General features: G+C 54.2%; 1 protein-coding gene across 1 annotated transcript in view; it reads left to right on the top strand.

Annotated features, from left to right (window-relative positions):
• Positions 1-17,825, top strand: part of TMEM132E (transmembrane protein 132E) — an 18,362-nt gene extending 537 nt beyond the window's left edge. Inside the window, exons 2-9 of the mRNA XM_042879765.1 lie at positions 8,409-9,315; positions 9,529-9,669; positions 11,762-11,954; positions 12,116-12,259; positions 14,815-15,020; positions 15,604-15,883; positions 15,967-16,158; positions 16,788-17,825. Of these exons, the coding sequence (XP_042735699.1) occupies positions 8,409-9,315; positions 9,529-9,669; positions 11,762-11,954; positions 12,116-12,259; positions 14,815-15,020; positions 15,604-15,883; positions 15,967-16,158; positions 16,788-17,813 (3,089 nt within the window). The 3' untranslated portion in view covers positions 17,814-17,825. The remainder of the gene's footprint in view (positions 1-8,408; positions 9,316-9,528; positions 9,670-11,761; positions 11,955-12,115; positions 12,260-14,814; positions 15,021-15,603; positions 15,884-15,966; positions 16,159-16,787) is intronic.
• Positions 17,826-21,459: the final 3,634 nt, after the last annotated feature.

Genomic DNA, 21,459 nt, shown 5'->3' with positions numbered 1-21,459 from the left:
CCCCCCCTGCACCAAGTTGGGTGCTGAGAGTCACTGCTGTACCATCATATAGGGTGGGGGTACAGTGATGGGGTGCAGCCTCCTCTCTCCCTCTGATTCGTGCATTTCAGGATGGGGGTTCCCAGCTGCTTCCTTTGTGGGGGGGCACAGCCTGTTCTCACTTTCCCTGAGTTGCATTCAAATCACAGCCCTTACCCCATGCTTTGCCTGCTAGTGACATCCTGGCCTGCCCTGGTGACAGCCCTGGGGATAGGGGAACCTGCTTCTGGGGCCTGAGGGGGGGGGTGACAGGACTTTATTAGGGTGTGGCTCTTTTGGGGTGGTTTTCCTGTAGAATCAACTCCTGCAAATGCACCAGGCAAAGCTGCAGAAAGCAGGGAGCTGCTGGAAATCGGGGGTGCCATGTATAGCCCGTTTTGTGGACACTGGGTGTCCCTAAAGGATGCGCTGCTGCAGCCTTGGGGTGTCTGGATCGTGTCCCAGCATCCCATGGACAGAGCACTCCTGGGCTTTTCTGAGCATCTGCAGCCCCTGAGGCTCCTGGGGAGCAAAAATAATAATTAGGAAGGGGGGACACTGAGTGCTGCAGGGAGCAGGCAGGGATTATTTTTTTCCTTCAGCCCCTTTAAAGGCTCCCGGAGTGGCTCTGGCAGCACAGCTTTGCCTTGCTGACCCCACAACTTCACCCAGAGCCTTTGGGTGTTGCTAGCCCCCCCCCCCCCCCCGGCACCCCAAAAGCAGGGTTTAGCAAAAGCTGCTTTAGGGGGAACAACAGGTATGGGTTGGGCAGCCAGCAAGAAAACGTGCTTGTCCTCCCTCTTGCCTTTATGAGATGCAGACGTCTGGGTCTGGCTTCCCCACGGCACCACAGGCGGCTGTCAGCCCCGCTGCCAGAGGAATGCTCTGTGATGGGAAATCTCCTGGGCTCACATTTCCCCTGCCCACACGATGCAACCCCTTCTTCCCATTCCCTGCTGGGGGTCCCTGAGCCCCCTGTTGTTCCTCAGACCAGCGCGGTGGGCACACATAACCCCTCAGTGATCCTAAGGGACTAAGGGGACCCCAAGCCAGGACTGCCGTTTAGGGTGCTGGAATCCCTGCAAGGCACCAGCCAACTGTTAGGGCTCATTTCGTGGCCTTTCCTGGACAAATAAAGGTCTTGTGGGGAGCCAGAAAGTGTCTGACGGCTCTTCGTTCCCCCGGCCTTCCTTGTGGGATGCTTGGGATGGCCACTGGGGTCAGGGCACGGCCACGCAGAGCCCTTCTCTCTTGGTGAAGGATTTATTTTTTATTCCCTTTACAATGATTATTTCTTGTTATTTTTAATACCTCAGTGGCAGCTTCACCCCTTTGGCGCTCCTTTCCGTTTTGGGAGCCCTGCTTGACCGTCCTCCCCCAACCAGCAGCTGCCAGAATGGGGATTTTGGCATCCCACATCCCGGATTGGGGCGGCCCCGGGGCTGCATGAGGGTTTTCCAGAGGGACGGAGCCGTCAGCTCAAAGCCAGAGGAGCCCTTTGGGGTTGCGGCACGACAGGGATTCACCTGGCGTTGTGCTTGTGTTGGGGGTATGGGTTTGGGTTTGGATTCCATGTGCTCTCCCTGCTGCTCACCCAGCCCCATCCCCGCTGTGTGCCTCAGTTTCTCCTCTCGCTGGGCGGTGGGCATGGAGATGTGGTGTTATTCAGTGGGGGGAGCGTGTGCCTCCATGCCATTGGCAATAGGGTTGGGGCCGTGCCGATCTCCCTGCATCTCCTACCCCATAACTCCCAATGTGACCAAATCCCATGCGTGGGCTGATGGTGGAGGATGTGCCCCAACCCCAGGAGGGCACACGCTGCCTCTCGTCCCCGTGTGGGCTCGGAGCATCCCCATCTTTGGGATATTTCAGGCCAGCAGGTGGAGATATGCCATAACTCGATGTCGAAATAGGGAAAACGCAGCCGGCGTTTGCTCACTGAATGGGTCCTGGGTGCAATCCCTGAGCACACCCAGCACAGCCCAGAGCAGGCAGAGGACAGCAGGATCACGGTGCCCCTGTTCATTGGAGGGATCTGGCCCCCGAGCGGAGCTGAACCAAGTAGAAACCAGTCACCCCAGGCCCAACCTCAGGCTTTGGTTCCAGGCTGCCCTTGCGTGACCCCAGCTGCTCCTTCTCACCTTTTCTTCCCCTTGAATTTGGGCTTGAACTGTTGCCTGCTGTCCCAGCAACAAGTGGGGCCTTTTTATCTGGGTATGGGAGCAGTGTGCTTACAGATGCTCCAGGTGCCTTGATACTGTGCATCGGTCTGTGTGCATGTGCCTGGTTGCCCAAGTGATTTGGGACTTAAGTTCTACAGAACAGAGGCAGGGCATGGGGCAGCAGCAATTCCACAGCTGGGCGTTGCTCAGTGCTTCTAGAAACCTGGCTCTGTGGTTCAGTTCAGTGATTTAATTCTCCAGCTGCTGGAGTCCCTTTTCTCCCATCCTCTGCCTAAAAAAACCCAACCCCTCTCCAGCAGAGCATCTCCTGACATTTGAATGGGCAGAGCAGCCACCTGCCTGTCCCCTCCCTCATGGCTATGAAACGTGGCCTTGTCCTGGGTAATACAGTGAGATGGAAGAGGGTTTGGTGTGACACAACCTGAATTCTGGCTCCTGCAAGCGCATCACCCCAAAGGAGTGGCAGGAGGAACCAATGTGCTCCCCTTCCATCCAGTGCTCATCACGGCTGCTGCACGAGCATCCCATCCCATCCATCTGGAAAAGGTCACTCTCTCTAATCTAATTGGCATCCTCTATTATTAAATACAGGGCTTTGCTAATGAGCTGCCCCCTGGGATGGAGGAGGCGGTGGTTTCTTCCATGGGGGACCGCGCGGCGCCAGGGCTGGGTGCCTTTGGGATGGGTGTGCAGCAGGGAGCACAGTGCCAGTAGGGCACTGCTGTGGGAGGAGGCAGCTCCTGGAGCTTCCTGCCATAGGAAGAGCTGCTCGAGCTTCAGTTTCCCTGTGAACTGGGGTCCTCCAGCCAAATTCTGTGGTGGCCCAGGATGTGCGCTGCTAGGAGAGGCACAAACCCAAGTGTGGGGATTTGTTGGCCGTTGCCTCTCTCCCAAAAGACCCTGGTATAGATGCTCTTGCTGTGCCCTGCTTTCCCAGGCCGCTGCCCCACTTGTTGCTGCCCGGGTCGATAACCCACGTCTCGCTGTGCTCCGTCCCAGGAGGATGCTGCAATCACAGCAGTTTGCTTTTCCACCCTGATGAAGCCACCGTCTCCCGCTGGGCAGCGTTTTCCCTTTGCTGCTGTGCAATATTTGCCATGCTTGCTTTTTTAATCCCTCTGCCTGAGATCTCAGGTGCTTTTACATCCCAGTCCTGTGAAGTTACTGCAGCGGGTTCTGCTCTGTCCCTTGCAGGACCGACAAAAGTTCAGCATTTGGGATAGTCCCTCTGCTCTCCAGATTTCTTTTTCGTGCTGGACCTCATCCCTCTTGCAGTTTGTGCCCCATCCCCCTGCCCTGCTGCATTCTGCAGCTCCTGGGCGTTCCTGTGGGTTCAGGCAGTCCCTCATCCCTTTTCTTTTTTATGTTTTTTTTCCCCACCGCCTTTTAATTCATTTCTTCATTTTTCCTCCTCCTCCTCCGCAAAGGCCCTCTCCTTCCCGGCCCCCGACCTGTCCCCTGGTGTGATTTGTGGAAATTGCTCTAAAGTAGCTGCTGCGTAAAAGCCTTGCCTGCTCCCAGGATTTATAGCAGGCTGTGCCTGTGCGCGCCACATCCTATTTAGGCCATATTTATTTATTCCTTTGGGTTTCTTCCCCCTTCCCTTTGATTAGTTTCCTGGGGGAAATGCAGGGCTCAGCACTGCAGCCTTGGGCACCTGGTGTCCGTCCTGCTGGCACTGCCTTGCGTTGCTTCTTGCCACTGTGCTGGGCTGAAGTTGAAGGGCTGCTGCACTGTCACCCACAGTGTTCTTACTGGGGGATGGGGTGGGAGGAGGATTTCCAAGGATGCCCCCAGGCAACAGCATCTCCATCCTGGAACCTTAAAAAAAAGGGAGAGTCAACCGGCACCTGCACAATCCTATATTAGACACTGAAGAATCCACTACTGCCACCTATAGGAAGACTCAATTCAGTTTTCCCATTCATTACCCACTCAATCCCTCCCCTGGGCTGTATCAGATCACCCCTCTGGGATGAGTGCTGTGCTCCTTCTACCATGGGGCTTCTGAACCCCACCGCCACTGTGGGGCAGAGCTGGGGACCAGGATGGCCAAGGGATTTGTGTCCCCTGTCCCTGCAGCCTCCCGTTGGCCATCTCACTGCTGTGCGCCGGGGGAGGTGCCTGTACATTTGTAACAATTATTCACTTAATTGACTTCCAATTAGCTAACGCTGGAGATGGAAGCTCGCACCGCGCCGGGGATCTTGTTGTCTTTCATGTCGCTGAAAACAATTTCCAAGGCTCTGGCTGATGGGAAGCATTTTCTGAGTCCCTCATGAGAGCTGGGCTTCCCATTTCAGCTCCCATTTCATTGCTGGGAGGGTTTTCCCAATCTGTGCTGTGCTATGGTGCAAAGCAGGGGGTCCTGCTGCCCTTTGCAGGGATGGGAATAGGGTGCTTGAGGCTGTGGCCAATTGTAGCCCTGCCAGGGCTGAATCGTTGAGGTTTGGATGGAGGTGGAAGCCTCCATTTGCCATTTTTATTGGTTTGGGTTTTTTTTCTGTGCTGTTTGGAGGTGCACACACTGCTTGGATAAAAGCATATTGTGATGGGGTCAGTGCTGCGATGTGAGGATGGAAAGGGGATGTCTGGTCCCAGGATGGATGAGGAGGTGGATGAGGTATCTTTCCAACCTTAATGATTCTATGGGTGTGACACTCATCTGGGAGCTGGGTCTGCCTCTGATTGGAGCATCCAGATGTTGGGACATCCCTGGTGTTTGTTGCTCATGTGGATCCTTTGTGGTTGGCCTTTATGGCCATAGAGGCAAAGAGTGGACTGTGGGTGCTGACATCCCCACAGACTTCGAGTCTGAGGGCTCCAAAGCTGGGCTGGATGCTGCTGGCTTTGAGGTGGGACATCTGTGGTGGTGGCCTTTTGGTGGGACTGTCCTCTTGGATCCTTAGCAGTGAGCTGGAAGTGATAGCTGCACCATAGGGGCTGAGCTGCACAGGGTCTCAGGGCCCATCTTTGGGGTCTTTGGCCACTAATTTAACCCCATCAGCCTTTTTGTCCCTCTGGGTGACCAGGAACTCCAAGAAATGCCAGCAGAGCTTCAAACCAGCACAAAGCCATCTGTGAGGAGCTTTGATCACAGTGTCAACCCGTCATTGCATCATGGAGCTGGGCTGTGTTGGAACAGACTGGGCCACAGCCCCCAGCAACAGCCCTATTTTATTTTCCAGTGTTTTTTTTATCTGCTTTTCCCCTGTTAAGTGGGGATATATGTGCCGGGAGCCCCCTGTCATATCCCACAGGATAAGCTGGGATCAAACTCCCCCCTGGAGTGTGGCTAAAGCGATCCCTATGGCAAACAGCTGGGGCTGGAGCTAAGCTGAAGCTCAGGGCAGAATATCAGTGCTGGATAAAGGGGAAGTGGAGGAGGAGGAGGAGGAGGAGGAGGAGGAGAAGGCTCTTCAGCCCTGGGGCAGTTGCTGGGAGCAGGGATGAAGGGGATGAGGAGCCACAACCACATTCAGTCTGACCATCAGCCGTCCTTCCCATGTGTCCATCTGTCTGACCCCAGCAGCCCCAAGCAGTGATGATGTAGTTGGGTTGTTCTATGGGGTTGGGGGATTCTTTCAGCACTGGAGACCCCCCAGAAGCAACAATCTCCCCTGGCCTGGGGGGTTCTTGTTGACTTCAGTGCATGGTTGTGGGTGCAGCCACATTTTGTCCTGCACTGCTGTCCCCATGTGCCCCCACTGCCAGCCCAGTGGCCCATCTGGCTGCATGGCTGCAGCGGCGTGGGGCACATCTGGCCAGGCAGATGTGGCTGCACGAGGGGGGGTCATCACCAGTTGTGTGTTTCTGCCTCCCTCTCTGCCCTCTCTCCCTGCTGTGGCTCACAATCCACCCTGGTTTGCCACAGAGGGAGCTGGGAAGGATGTGGGTGTCCTCTCCTGCTATGGGGCTGGGGGGGGGGGGGAGGTCCTCCGTCCACGGGGCCCAGGCATCCCCTGAGCTGGTCAGAGCCTGCTTTTTGCTCGTGGTGCTGAGCTGCGAGGGTGGAAGAACCATATGGTCCTCCCCGTGCCAGCCTAATAAAATCAGGAATGCAGGTCAGGCACTGCAAATCCCGTTAACTGCAGCGGGCCAGTGCGGAGCAGTCAGTGGCCAGGGCTTAACCCATCTGTCTCCGTACACTGAGCCAGGGGTGATGGCAGAGGAACCACGCTTCCTCCTGGGGGCTGCTGGGTTGAGGCAGTCTGCTTGGGCTGGGGTCCCCTGAGGTGCTAGGCATTCCTTTCTTCCTCCCTCCCTTCTACCTGTCTACTTTTCCTTCCATCCGCTCTTCCTTCCACCCTTCCTACTTTCCTTCCACCCTTTTTCCATCCTTTCCATCCATTCTCCTTTCTTTCCCCTGGTTCCATTATCCCTCTCCACCCATGTCTGTTTGTCTTGACCCCACATCCTTCCTCACCCCATGCTTTATCCCCCTTTGATGCAGAGACTGTAGGAACTAAAGCTCTGGGTTGCTACTAGCCCTGGGCTGGACGTGACCCTGCCCTGTAGGATTAGTTGATGGCCAAGGAATGGAGACACCCACCACGTCCCCCCTCCTAGTGACAGATTATAGCATCGTTTAAATGCATTTTGTCTGTGGAAGGAAATAGAATCTCGGGGTGCCAGCAGTCCACCTGTGTTGCACTAATCATGACCACAGCATTAATCTGCAGCCCGGCTCATCCCCCATGGAACTGGGATCTGCACATGATGCAGGGCTTGGTGCCGCACTGCTGTCCCATCAGTATTGTCACCCGTGTCCCCTGGTGCTGGGGGCTGCCCTGAGGGGAGCAGGCCTTTGGGTGGATTTCCTTTGTGGAATGATTTAAGTATTCTCCAAACACCGGTGATTTTTAAGGGATAACAGTTACAGTTTCAGTGATTCAGCGTCAAGCTTCAGTGTTTTGCCTGGCTCCCCATGCCTCATTCATTCTTGCAGGCATTTGTGTGGTTACCCCAATGCAACTCTGATCTCGGGATCTTTTCACAGCTCTGCTTTGCAGCAAACAGTCTCATGGCTTGGAAAAAAAAAAGTGGGGAATAGCAGGAGCAGCTGTGGCTGCATAGGGCAGGGCTGTGCTGCAGCCGACATGGTGGCATCACCAGCAGTGCCACCGCTGTGTCCCCAGCATGGTGCCTGGTCCTGAGGGTGAGAGGAGCTGCATCCTGGGTGACAGAGCTGCAGATGCCATTCGTGCCCCTATCAAGTGCTAATCCTGTTAAGAGTCTTCCTAAGCCCTTAACCCCTGCAGCAATTAGATCCAGGCTGTTACGGGGTCTCGCCTCACTGAGCCGTGTGCTGCAGGGACCAGCATGCCAATTGCCCCAGCATTTTGGGACCAATGTCCCCTCTTCTGCATCACCAGGGGAAACTGAGGCAGAGCTTCAGGCAGCAGCAATCCCACAGCTGTATGGGTGCAACCACATTGATGCTCCAGCTGGTAGAACCCTGCCTGGGTATTCATGCTCCCTCCTGTGTCCCTAGGTAGAAAATAGGGGTAGGAGCGATAGATTTGGCAGCCCCCCAGAGCAATCCCCCATTGGAAGCCCCCATCCAGATGCTGTTCTGAGTGCTGAGCTGTCACATCAGAGCCTTTCACCACCTGTAATTTGGGTGCCACTGGTGGAGGCTGGAGTCGCTGGGGAATGGCTGCAATCAGTGCCAGGGCTGCTTGCTGTGCAACGGGGAGCTGCAGGGAGGGGAAGCATCCTGGGAATTGCTGGCAGATGCAGATGAGAAGACCTTGAGATGTCTTCCTTGAGATGTCTGCAGTGAGGGGCTGCGGCACAAGGGCTGGTGGGTACTGAATGGGAGATGCAAATGCTGCTCAAGGAGCTGGGCTTAGTGCATCCAGCCAGCTATGGCTTGGGGCAGGATCTGTCCCACAGGCTCCATCAGCATGTTGGCAAAGGGTTGTTGGAAATGAGGATTCAGCCTTTTGTGCCCTATTCCTGCACATCCTGACCCAAATTTAGGCAGGCCCTTGACATCCTGGATGCTCCATCTCATGCCAAGGGTTGGAGATCTCACTGGGAAGCACAGAGATCACTGAGGTTCTGGGTTGGGTAACAGGAGTGAAACTCATCTCAACTTTTGCTGCCCATGCTGGATACTCTGGGGCTGCAGAACCTCATACTTGCTATGGGAGCTCGCAGTTGAATGTCCCACAGTAACCATCCTCTCCATCCCTTTCACAGCCCATGCCAAGGGACCAGCTCCCAGCCCTGAGCCATCTGAGACCCCTGGTGCTGCGATGCTGCCCGTGAGCTACCGCCTATCCAACACCCGCTTGGCCTTCTTCCTCAAGGAGGTGGGGGGCAGCCCCCCAGCCAACAGCAGCACCCCTCTGCAACGATCCGAGCCCTTCGTCGTCTTCCAGACCAAGGAGCTGCCCGTGCTCAATGTCACCCTGGGACCCTTTAGCACAGGGTTGGTGCTGCCCAAGGAGCACCTGCAGCCTTCCAGCACCCTGGAAGTCCCCAACCGCCTCACAGTCAACTGGAAGGTGCGCGCCTTCATCATCCAACCCCGGTTGGTGGCCAACCAGCCCGTGGTCCAAGTGCTCTTCTATGTGGCCGGTCGGGATTGGGATGATTTTGATGTCACTGATCGGTTGCCCTGCGTCAGGCTTCACGCCTTCCGCGATGCCCGCGAGATCAAGAGTTCATGCCGGCTGCGGGGCAGCCTGGCCACCTGCCTGGTGCAGGCTGAGCTGCCTCATGCCTGGTTCCGGCCCGCTGCTGTGCCACTGGGCCGCAGGAAGGGCCCTGATGGCATGGAGGTGCCAGGTGAGAGCCAACAAGTCGAGCTCTACTACACTCTTCACGCCCCCGATGGGGCCGGACAGTGCCTTGGGGACACATCGGCATCATCCCCTCGTCGAGGGAGTGGAGGGGCAAGGACTGAGGGTCCCACACAGCACCCACTGTTGCGCATTGGTAGTGTCAGCCTTCTGCAGCCTCCCCCTGCACAGCCCATGCAGGAGCATCGGTTGGATGGCAATGTCTTCATCCGCCTGCCTGACCGGCCTCTGAAGCCGGGTGAGGTGCTGAGCATCCTGCTCTACCTGATGTCCAACTCCTCGGTGGAGCACTTCACCCTCAGGTAGGGTCCTGATCCCGTGACACATGTCTGTTGGCAAGGATTGGTTGTTTTGGCTGGGTTGGGTGGAGCAGTGACATCTCCACTATGGATGATGTCTCTGAGATTCAAGAGGAATTGGGGGTGAAAAGTCCCTCTGTACACATAGCGGAGGGGTGAAGATATCTGGGGGTGTGCAGGGGTATGGGATCCTACCCTGATCATGGCTCTCTGCAGGGTGAAGGCCAAGAAAGGCGTCAACCTGCTCAGCACCAAGTCGAGGAGTGGGCAGTGGCTGGTGAGCTCAGAGCTGCTGACAGGTGGCAAACACTCCACGGCCACTGTTGACGTGGCCAAGGTGGAGGGCACCGGGCCCAGGTAACTATAAACCCATCCCCACCATACCCATACTTGTATAATCAATGAATGTATAGATGTTATAATTATGAAATATACCAGACAGTTTGGCTAAGCAGTTATTATACCAAAACAGAATAGATAGAGTGCTTCCCATATCCTGGGCTCACTATGAAACTCCAGAGGAGGGGATCTCCAGAAGAGACCCTTCCCTACTGGTAGTCAGCTCTTAAATGGGTTTAGGAGAGGTGGAGACAGGCTGCCCTCCTTCCGGCAGCACAGTTGAATTGCCTTCACCTGTGCTCCCATGGCTGGCTCATTGCTCGCCTCAGGTGATCAATCAGAGGTTCAGGCTGTGATTCAGCAGTTTCCATGCACCACTGAATCATGTCTGTCACTTCCATATCTCCACGGGTCTTGAAAACCTGGTGTGGGGTGCAGGGTGGTTGGCTGTGATCTACTCCATGGCCAACACCAAGCTGGGGCTCAAGCAATGTGCTCCTCAGTCATGGCAATATTTTGCTGCTGCATCCCCATTTCTCAGCTGGTATTTATCCAGTTGTTTCAGATTCTGGCGGGTGCATATGGAGGGCTTTGGGGTGGTATTGTGAAGACATGAAGGATCCTCCAGTTTGAGGTGGAAGTATTTTAATTTTGTAAAAGTTGTAATATCATGGATGCTAGCAGCTCTTTATTGGTTGTCCAGAATGGAGAATCCCTTTGGGAAGGAAGGGGAGCACTCCCCAGATAAGGTCTCTCTGGTCCCCAGGGTCATGGATGATATTGGATGGGTAGCATGAACCTAAACACCACCTGAGCTGGACAGAGCTGTTCTGTTCTGCTAGGCATAAGGGTGATGCCCATTCCTCATGGTCCAGGCTTGGGTGATGAAAGGCTTGAGTTGGCCAAGGAGAATCTAGGGGATAGAGTTGAGAAGGATCAGAAGGACAAAGATGAGTTAAAACCCAGAGGCTGCTCTGGGAAGGGGAGATGTGGGACTGGCCCTTGAGCATAGGGAGACTGTTGGGGCTCCTTGAACTGCAGGGGCAGGGTCTGGACTGCACAGGGTCAAAGTCACCAGCAGGAAGAACTGTGAGACGCTGGGTTGTTCCCAGGTGGTGACATCTCCATCACCTGATGTCTCTGGGAGCAGGGAGGGAAATGCCTTCAGGAGCTGGGTTAGAGCAAACTGATGCTCTCAAGCTGTGCTGGAAGATGTCAAATGCAGCTGTAGCAGAGAGACATCAGAGCCCGTGGCTGACACTGGTAAATCCCCATGGCCACAAGCCCGATTAGGGTTATTTGCAGGAATAGCCCTGCAGGAATAGCCCTGTGCCACACAGGAGCCATGCACTGCAGGCATAGAGGGCTCCATCTCCCCTCTCCTTCCCCAGCCCCCCCCTCTGCCTCTGCTGCCGACTCAAATCAGCCTTGAAAGGTTAGAGACGGGAGATGAATTTAAAGTGATTACAATCACCTTTTAGACAAACAACTCGATCAAATATTAACGTAATGGAAATGATGAATGACTCAAAGCCGTTTTGCCCTCTGGGCCATGTAAGCACAAGCATTTTGCCTCGGGGCAGTGGGGATTGGAGGGAACCTGGCACACCGAGAGCTTTGGGCTGATAATGGCCAATACTGGCGATTTTGCACTCCTGCATCTGCATCTTAAGTCATTCCCCAAATCCAGGCAGCTTTGCTCTGCTGGAGATACTCAGGAGGATGCAGAAGACATTGGTCTTTGTTGTGCTGCTACAAGGAATCCCTTTCACTCATTATATATTTATAAGTGAGAAACTGCATCCAGCATCCCCAGATTGATGGGACCTTCTCGATGGCTGCTGCATGCTGAGATGAGAGCAGAACTATTTCAGCACTCCTCACCACATTCCATTCTCCTGCTCCAAGGAGGCTTTTGCAGGGAAAATGCCTTCCCTTTGTGTGGGCTTTCATAGGAGCAGCTGTGTTTGGGCTGAGCATCATATTGGTGACCACTCTGGTCCCTTCATCATGCAGGGGCATTCCTGAGGAGGGATCCACTGGAGATGCTCTGCATCAGGGACGATCCATAGCACCCAACTCACTGCATCCTCCTCTGGTCCCCTGCCAGGGATGGAGAATCCTCCTCTGAGATCATGCAGCTGGATTTTGAGATGGAGAACTTCACCAGCCAGTCGGTGACACGCCGCATCATGTGGCACATCGACTACCGGGGCCGTAACCCCCCTCCTGACCTGGAGAAGGTGGTGACAGAGCTGACGGTCATCCAGAGGGACATCCGGGCCATTGTGCCCCTGGCCATGGTAAGAGGCCTTGCACTTGCTCCTGCCTTCTGGTTTGATAGCTGGGATGGTTTATTGTCCCTCGAGGATTTTGCAGCGAGAGATGGATGTGGATGTGGTCTACCGTGTCTCACTAACCCCATCTGCCCCAGTGACATCTCCTTTGCACCTTTTCTCCCCAGGACACAGAAATCATCAACACAGCCATCCTGACGGGCCGAACAGTGGCCATTCCTGTGAAGGTCATTGCAATTGAGTTGAGTGGTGTTATTGTGGACGTCTCAGCCATGGTGGAGTGCAAATCCAACAATGAAGACATCATCAAGGTGGGTACGGGAGCGATAACTCCCATCTCCCGCCCCAGGAGCACATCCCTGCTGAGCCTCTCTGGTGTTTCAATCTCTCTTTGCCTGTCTGAGGACAGAAGGACGATGCACTTTGTCACTGTCCCCACTGAAGGCCATTAGATGCTGTGGTGCTGTGCACGCTGGCACCAGGCAGCAGCAATAACTAAGGGTTATCGCACTACTTAGCCCTGATAAGGTAAAATACTGTCGCCTTGAAATGTGAACCACACGTTTTCATCAGTGGCTTCACCTGCGCCTCTGGGTGACATTCATCTCCTGTGTGGGATTTAATGCTGGGCTGAGCTGGGAGGGTCAAGCAAAGCACTGGGGACAATGGGACACAGGAGATCGGGGCTGCGTGGGGTTGGGGCTGCTCCTCTGAGTACAAAACACGTGTAGGCTCCCATGGCGATGATGGCCCACGCATCCCTCAGCTGACTCGGCAGTATCAGCCCTCAAACCCAGCCACGGGTGTCTATTTGTTCATCACCATACCCATTCAACCATATGTATTCTTCTATCATTCTGTGTATCCATCCAGCCGCCCGCCTGCACTGTTCCATCACCATACCCATCCATCCATCCGCCTACCCACCCCTAGACATCGCGCCTTCTCCCTGCCCCGTCGGTGTTGGGATGTGCTCTCTCCATGGGTCCCTGGGAGCCGTTTGCCCTGTGGGAGCTGGTGTCACAACCTGTTTACCCAAGTTCTCCAACAAAACCCCGATCTGTGCGATTTACAGCGCCAGCTCTAATTTATGGAGGCCGGTCCTCCGCAGCGTGATAAAACACTGGAGCAATAATACACTTCAGGATGGACTCCAAGACACTTAAACTGTTTAATGTGCTGCCTTTCGACTCATAAATCTATTTACACGCTGTCCCCAGACCTGGGGGGAGCAGACACATGCACACAAGCAGGGATGAATAATACATAAAGCAGCCCTCCAGCCCTGTGTGCTCTCCTTCCGCTCGCCATCCGCAGCCCCACGCAATTCCTTGCTGAGTTATTTTGTGTTTGTGCTGGTGATGTGTTTCCGAGGGAGCTCTCAGTTTCCTGCTGAGATTGGGCACTATGATTACGGTGTCAGGGCTATAAAGCTGTTACATAAATCAGCTTACATGGTGAGATCCACTGTCTGTTACTGTAAATAATTTAGCAATAAGGAGGGACGAGGAGCGGGAAAAGGCTGCTTCTCTCCATGCTGTGTGTGGTACAGCGGTGATGCTTGCATGGAGGGAGTGCATCTTGCATGTGGAGGACATGGTGGCTGGAGACTGATGATCTTTAGATCTTCCAACTGAAGTCATTCTGTGATTCTATGACATGGCAGTGAAGGTGCTGCAGCCACCCATGAAAGCTGGTGACAGAGTGTGGGTGTGAAATGCCACCCTCATCTCCTCTGTGGGCACACAGGCATGTGTTCATGGTGGGGCTAGATGAGCTTTGTTGTCTTTTCAACCTTAATGAATCTATGACATGGGCCATCTCCTCATGCACTGCCCACCCAGGGTCACGTGGTGACCTCAGGCACCATGCATATGCTGAGAGATAGGCATGGAGAGATGATGTCTTCCCTTGATCCCATGCTTGAGGCTTGCCAAGGGAGGAGCTCTGCACAGGAGCAGAGCTGTCGGTGCCTTGGCTCTCAGCCCAGGCAGACCTCAGCCTCGCTTCCCAGTGCCTTGCTGCAAATCCGGGAAGTATCTCCCAACAAGTGTACACTTCATTTAAAAGCTAATCTGCAGTCACTCCATCATCAGGACAGGGCTGATGTGCTGCTATTTTTTGTTGTCGTATCTCCCCCCCTTCGCCCCCCCCCATTCCAACCAACAGAAAAACAAGTGGCCCCCAGAACAAGATGCTGGGGGGATTTATTAGGTAAGGTAATGCAAGCAGCATCCCATCATATTTATTGTGATAAATGGCTCAATATCCAGAGATGGAGGATTTACCCAAGAGCTCATCTTTATTCAAATGCTGCCCTGCCAGAGCTGAGATTGTCTTTTCAGACAGCTCTGGTACAAGGACAAGGAGCAAACCCTGTGAGCTGAGCTCAGGGAAAGCTGCAGACGTGGAGTGGGAGTCCCCAGCCCAGTGCCTCCTTCCTGCTGGCTGGGAAGGAGAAGGTGGTGTTGGCTCTGCTGCATTGAGCCAAGCAATGCCATGGTGGCATCCTCTTAGCACCTTAATTGCCTTGGATCGGTTGGTAGTAAGTGGCCCCCACAGGAAGTATTTGTTTTATAGCAAATTTAACTAATGGCATTTGCATAAATGGGAATTAAAAGACGAAGAGAGAGGAGAGAGGAGGTGAATGCGAGGATTCAGATGGACTCTGGGAAGCTTTATCTGGAGTCAGCAGGAAGTATGTGGATGGAGGTGGGCATGGGGCTGCATTCCTTTTCGTGGCAGGCACTGGTGGGTACCTACAGTGGCTGGCCACTGCTTGCTGCCTGCTCTCCCTAGCCTGTAGGTGGGAGAGATCTGGGGACAGATGTCGGATTACGCCCTCCCTGTTTTCCCCTCTCCCCAGGTCTCCAGCAGCTGTGACTACGTCTTTGTCAGCGGGAAGGAATCGCGGGGCTCCATGAGTGCCCGGGTCACCTTCACCTACGAGCACCTCTCTGCCCTGCTGGAGATGACGGTGTGGGTGCCCAAACTGCCACTGCACATCGAGCTCTCAGACTCACGGCTGAGCCAAGTGAAGGGCTGGAGGGTGCCCATCCTGCCGGACAGGAGGTGGGTGCTGGGGGCACAGTGTTCGGGGTACCCCAGGGCAATGGAGGCAGTGATAGGCTGGGAGAAATCCACAACAGGACCCCAAGATACGAGGCATGAGATGTGCTGAAGAAGAGAAGGTGAAGGTGGCAGAAGTCCAGTGGCTGTGTTCAACTTCTTAATGAGGGGGGTTTCAAAAACAATGGAACCAGACTTTGCTGCAGTGAAAACGTGGATCGTGGATGCAAGTTGCATTTTTGGATGGAAAGAGGAGAATTTCACAAAGAGAACAGTTGAACACTGGGACCAGTGAGGAACATTCATCCATGCCAACAGTCAAAATTCCTGTGGATAAGGCCAAGAGCTGCCAAGCTCCAAAATTAATGTTGCTTTGAGATATAGAGACCTTCAGGTATCCCTCCCAACTTGAGATATCTTGTCCTTTCAGCTGATTAGAGGGTGGAGATTTTGGCTACCCCATTTTCACGTGCTGCTAAAGCCCTCAGAGACCTCATGAACAGCAGACAACTTTTGGCCAGGCTCCACCATGCTTTTCCCCTGCTTTGGAACACCTTGCCACCTGTCTCTTGTCTCTGTCCCACAGGTCAGTGCGGGACAGCGAGCACGAGGAGGAGGAAGAGGAACGAAAGCAGAGCCGGGGCTGTGCCCTGCAGTACCAGCACGCCACACTGCAGGTCTTCACCCAGTTCCACACCACAGCGGCAGAGGGCACGGGGCAGGTGGTCACCATGCTGGGACCCGACTGGCTGGTGGAGGTTACCGACCTGGTCAGTGACTTCATGCGCGTGGATGACCCGCGGGTGGCCCACCTGGTGGACAGCTTCACGCTGGCTGGCAGAGAGCCGGGAACCACGCTCTTTAAGGTGCCCCTGGTTTACTTTCCCCTTTCCATCAACATGGCTTGAGGTTGGCGGGTGGGTGGTGACGGTCCCCTCATCCCCTGCAGGTTGTGTCCCCGCTCATGGAGGCGGTGCTGGGTGAAACACTGGTGACGGTGGCGGAGGAGAAGGTCAGCATCACAGACCTGAAGGCCCAGGTGGTCTCCAGCCTCTCACTGTCCCTCCATCCCAGCCCTGGAAATAGCCACACCATCATTGCTCGCACGGCTGCCCAGCAGACCCTCAGCTTCCTCAAGCAGGTGAGGTCTGGGCTTTGGGGCACTTGAGGTGGGATGGAGTTCCATCTAAAAAGTCCTCTTCCCACCTCAAAGTAACCCAGAAATCTTCATGTCAGTGTCCACGTGGACAGAGGTCTGGAGGAAAACTCATAGAGTTTGTAGCTCTGGTAGCCCTGATTCATTCAGCCTTGGGGGCTGAGATTTGGGGTTTGTGGAAGTCCTGCTTATCCTGTGGAGCTGAGATTTGGGGTGAACCTCATCTGTAGAGGTCCTGCTTGTCTTGTGGCCTCTACCTAGGAGTCTTGGAGCTCTGTCCCCTGAACCTTTCCTCCACACCAAGCCCTGGGGAGCAATGGGGAAGGAGTTGAGCATCAGGACAATCTGATACCAGGCCAGAAAGTGGTCTGCACCTTGTTCCAAACCTTCAACAGACTCTGTGTTTGGGCAACTGTGGGGAAAACTGAGGGAAGAACAGGCAAAAGAGAAAAGCTAGGTGGTGGTTGGGAGGAATAAAACAAATCAATAGGCAGATGGGTAGAGGATAAATTACGTGGGGGAAGGATGCGAAGGAGGAGGGATGGATGGGGAGATGGAGGTGCAGGTGGGACTGGCATTGTGCTGGGCAACCGGTGCCTGTGTTGGTTCTGCAGGAAGCGCTGCTGAGCCTGTGGATTTCCTACAGCGACGGCACCACAGCCCCTCTTTCCCTCTACGACCCCAAGGACTACAACCTGGTGGTGAGCAGCCTGGATGAGAAGGTGGTGACGGTGACCCAGGACCGAGCCTTCCCCTTGGTGGTGGCAGAGAGTGAAGGTGTGGGGGAATTGCTGCGGGCCGAGCTGGTCATCTGCGAGAGCTGCCAGAAAACCAAGCGTAAGAGCGTGCTCTTCACAGCCCTGGCCAGTGTGCGGGTCCATTTTGGCTCCGAGGAGGACCCGACCTATGACTACGACCACGTTCCCAGCAGACCAGGGCTGGAGGCAGGGTCAAGCACCACTCTGCGGGCAGAGGTGGAGAGAAAAGCGGAGCCGAGCGAGGACAGTAGGATGCCCAGTGCGTCTCACCCCACAGAGGACTTCCCCACCATCCCCACTGGCTTTGTCCAAGTGACCCGAGGGCTGACAGACCTGGAGATAGGCATGTACGCCCTTCTGGGCGTCTTCTGTCTGGCCATCTTGGTCTTCCTCATCAACTGCATTGTCTTTGTGTTGAAATACCGGCACAAACGCATCCCACCTGAAGGTCAGACCAACATGGACCACTCCCACCACTGGGTCTTCCTGGGCAATGGGCAGCCCTTGCGGGCTCACAATGACCTCTCCCCACAGCCTGAGAGCCCCGGGAACCCCCTGGAAAATGTGCAGACCTGCTGCCATGCGGACCACCACAGCAGTGGGAGCTCACAGACCAGTGTGCAAAGCCAGGTCCATGGTCGTGGGGACGGTTCCTCGGGGGGTTCCACACGGGATCAGAGTGAGGACCCCCTCAACTCGCCCACTTCCAAACGGAAGCGGGTGAAGTTCACCACCTTCGCCACGTTGCCCACTGATGAGCTGGCTTACAACTCCATCCCCATCGCTGATGAGGAGGACTTGGAGTGGGTCTGCCAGGACATGGGGCTGCAAGACCCCGAAGAGCTTCACAACTACATCCGCAGAATCAAAGAGATCGCTTAACGCAGGGGCAGAGGGGATGGGGTGGGAGGGAGGGGGCCGCCACGCCGTGCCACGCCATGCCATGTCACGCCACACCGGCTGCTTCCTGGGGCCTGAGACCCACGTTGGGCTCTCTCGCAGGTTCCCTTTTGCACATCTCACATCCTCCTCACCCCATGTGGAGGCACCTCTGGGGGCTGTTTTTCTTTTCTTGCCCTTTGCCATCTGCTTGTCCCCAGGGTGGGGGCACCAAACCTGCAGTGAGCGGGATCCACGAGGGATGCAAGCTGGGGGCTGGAGATGGATAGGGATGGATCTTGTGAATGTGCAATGGTGAATGGGATGAGCTGATGCTGTGGGTCCTGCGGTGCACAGGTTGGAGGAGGGGAGACATCCCACCAGCCTGCTGCAGGAAGGTGGTGGGTGGGGGTTCCCAAAAGCCATCCACTGTACATGGGGGTTGCACAATTGCTGCACCTGGTTGCACAGTTTTGGAGGTGAGCGCTGGTGTGGGGATTTGCCATCCTACGGCAGTTGGGTTGTGCGGGGAAAAAGCGGGGGCAAAACCTGCATCCCCACCTCAAGCTCACCACCTGCTTCATGGGGTGGTGGCATTAATGTTTGCCATCACAGCATCCCTTGGGGACTGCCTCTGCCCCAGGGCTGCTGTTTCCTGCCCTCCCAGCACCAGGCTGGGAGATGCAGTTGGGTCTTCACATTGCCCACCCAGCTCCCTGCCTGGTAGGGATTCCCATGCCCATTTCCCCCAGTCCCAGCCCACTGGGGACTCCCACAGCCAGACTCAGCCTCCGTGGTGCCTTCTGACTGCCATAATCTCCCTGGCCACCCCGCTCCCAGCCCCGAAGTCCTCCCTCCATTGCAGAGCATCCTCAGACAGGCTGACTCCAAGGGGACCACTTGGGTACCAGCGGTTGGGTTCCTACATGTGGGCGCCCAGCATTGCCCCGCGGAGGGGGAGGCGGCAGCTGGCAGCGGATTATTCCTGGATCGGAAGTTACCCACCACTGTGTCTATTTTTTTTTTTTTTTTTTCTTAAATAAAAGAATAAAAAAAAAACTAAAAAAAAAACAAAAAAAAAAAGGAGAAAAAAAAAAAAAAAGAAAAAAGCAAAAAGCAACCAACACAACCACAAAGGAAACGAAAAGCCAAAACCAAAATGCGCCATCCTGGGGGGCATCGCTTGGCTTTGACACCCATCGGAATAGTAAGTGCTCTGGGGTCAAAGCTGTGGATTTGGGGCCACCCCTCAAAAACCCTCCCCACCTCAAAAGCCCCATCAAGGAAATGATGGCACAGCCAGGCCCCGTGCCTCAGTTTCTACAGAGAGCTGTGCAGTGTCTTGAAAAGCTCTTTAAGGAGTTTATCATTCTGGGACTGTGGAAATCTCTCCCCTGAGCAGCCTTAAAGCTTTCCTGATAGCTCTATGCTGGTTTTAAATATACATATCCTTCTATAGAGAGATATATATATGAGGAAATTAAGATGTGCTCAAAGACCAGGTGGGTGCTGCGTTCCTGTTTTACCATGCCCTGTTATCGGAGGGACCCAGGTCTGGCTGCATGATAGCAATTCCAAGCAGTAAAATTAATACAGCCAAATTCTTGCCTGGAGCCGCCGAGCCTCCTCGTCAAATTAACATATATGAATATTTGTTTAAAATTTAAAAAAAAAAAAAAAAAAAGGAAAAAGGGAGAGGGGAGAAGTGAGAAAACTGTTTAACAACATGCGCCCAATTCCTGCATTGCGAGGTGGAGGTGGGCAGGGGAGAACAGAAGAGCTCTGCCCCACCTCCTCCTCCCACTGGAGTGTTCTGCTGCCCTGGTGGGGATGGTGACAGCCCTGCTCAGGGCATCTTTTCAATGAAGAGAGCAAAATCTAGCTAAGTAAAGCTATTTACTGAGACATAAATATGTATGTATTTATACATTATAAATACATATGTATATATACATGCATATACAATGTGTGACTATCTTTATAGATATACACACATACATAACTATGCATGCGTGCATTCCCTTAGTGGATTGATGCCAAGGGCTTTACTTAGGTGCAGTGGTGCAGGAATGCATATACATGAGTGCACACCCATGTGAACACACCGGTCCTCCAGAGTTCCCTTTGGGCAATGGGAGCATAAGGGGAGCAGCTCACCACAAAGGTGTTTGGGTCCTGCAGGAAACATGCCAGGGAGGCACCAGTTGAAATCCTGAGGTCAAAAACCCAGGAAAACCGTGTTTTGGTGTGAGTGTGATGATAGGGTTGCAAGGCACCCAGTGCTCAGCCAGTCCCAAAGCAGCACTTCTCCTGCTTACTGCTTCAGCACCCGTAAATACAGCAACTGAACGGGCCTCCGATGGCCAAATCTCATTGAAGAAGAAAAGAAAATAGGGGAAAATAATTAAACAGACGCCTCTCTCTCAGCTCCCCTCCCGCTCTGCCCTCTGTTTATTCTCTTGCTTTTTGGTGTTCCGCTATCTGCTCCCAGCAGGCAGGCACGCATTTGCATTTTAATGCGGAGCAGAGAGGCTGCATGCAGCTCTGGGGAGGCAGAGCCAGACCCCCCCCCCGGCGCCCCCCCCACCTTCCCGAGGGCCAAATATCCCCTTTAAATTATGTGCTATGAAAATAATTAAACCACTTAACGCACCCAGCCCCTAAGCCATTAAGAGAGGAGGAAAACGGGAATTTTCCCTGCTTCTCTGCATGGAGTTCAGACTCTGCAACACCTGGGGGTCCCACCACTCTCCTCCTCCTCCAGCTGTCTGCTCTCCTTCTACACCTGTTGACACTGTGTAGGTTTGCACAGCACCTGGGATGATGACTTTGGTAATTGCATGGTTCTTTCTGGGGTCTCTTCACTCCATTTTTGCCTGGCTCAGCAAGGAATGGGAAAACCCCTAAGGTCTCAATATTTTAGGGCTCCTGCTCTGTGCTGGGATGATTTTCCCCTACTACCAGCCCTGGAACTGCCAAAATCTGCGCCTGGGAAAGGCAGAAGGAGAGAGTTGTAGGATTCAGTCAGATGTGATGGCTCTGCTGGGAAGAGTTCAGCATGCCCAGAGTGCCTGGAAGCTCTGAGGCAGTCACCATTGGGTTTTAGCCAAGAGAAAGCCAGAAATGCCTGCAGGGCAGAGCTCCTGGTCAAGGGCCTTGCTATGGAATTTCCATGTGTTTTCCAGGGATTTCCTGACCCTTTCCAGGATTTTGCTGTCACTTCTCATCAATTCCAGGATCTCCAGCTGTCTTCCAAACAATTGGCTGCAGACACTGGATAACAGCATAAGCAAATTGCTAGATGGTTTGTGCTGGGAAACACTGAGGCATCTGGGCCATGGGAAACATCATTAATAACTGGAAAAGGAAGTTTGGATCCAGGGAGCCCTGTGATCCTGCAGATCTGTGCCCAGCACCCAGCACTGCATTTCCAGCCCCAGCGGCCTCTGGAGTCTCAGTCTTCCCATCCTTTCCAACAGCATCACCGAAAGAAGGCCAAATTTTGTTAGTTCATGGATTTAAAGGTCACAAAAGACCATCTCATCTGACCCTGCGTGATGCGGAGCGGCAAATGTCACCCAATTATCCATTTGCTGTGCCTCTGTGTCAAGACCAATAATGCATTTCTCTTGGCTGTGATGAAAGACAA

Source organism: Lagopus leucura, unplaced genomic scaffold (genome assembly GCF_019238085.1).
Source record: "Lagopus leucura isolate 7727_CA_CO unplaced genomic scaffold, USGS_WTPT01 Super-Scaffold_100024, whole genome shotgun sequence".
Taxonomy (NCBI): Eukaryota; Metazoa; Chordata; class Aves; order Galliformes; family Phasianidae; genus Lagopus; species Lagopus leucura.
Note: the sequence above shows the minus strand (reverse complement) of the source record. Positions and strands in the feature narration are given on the sequence as shown.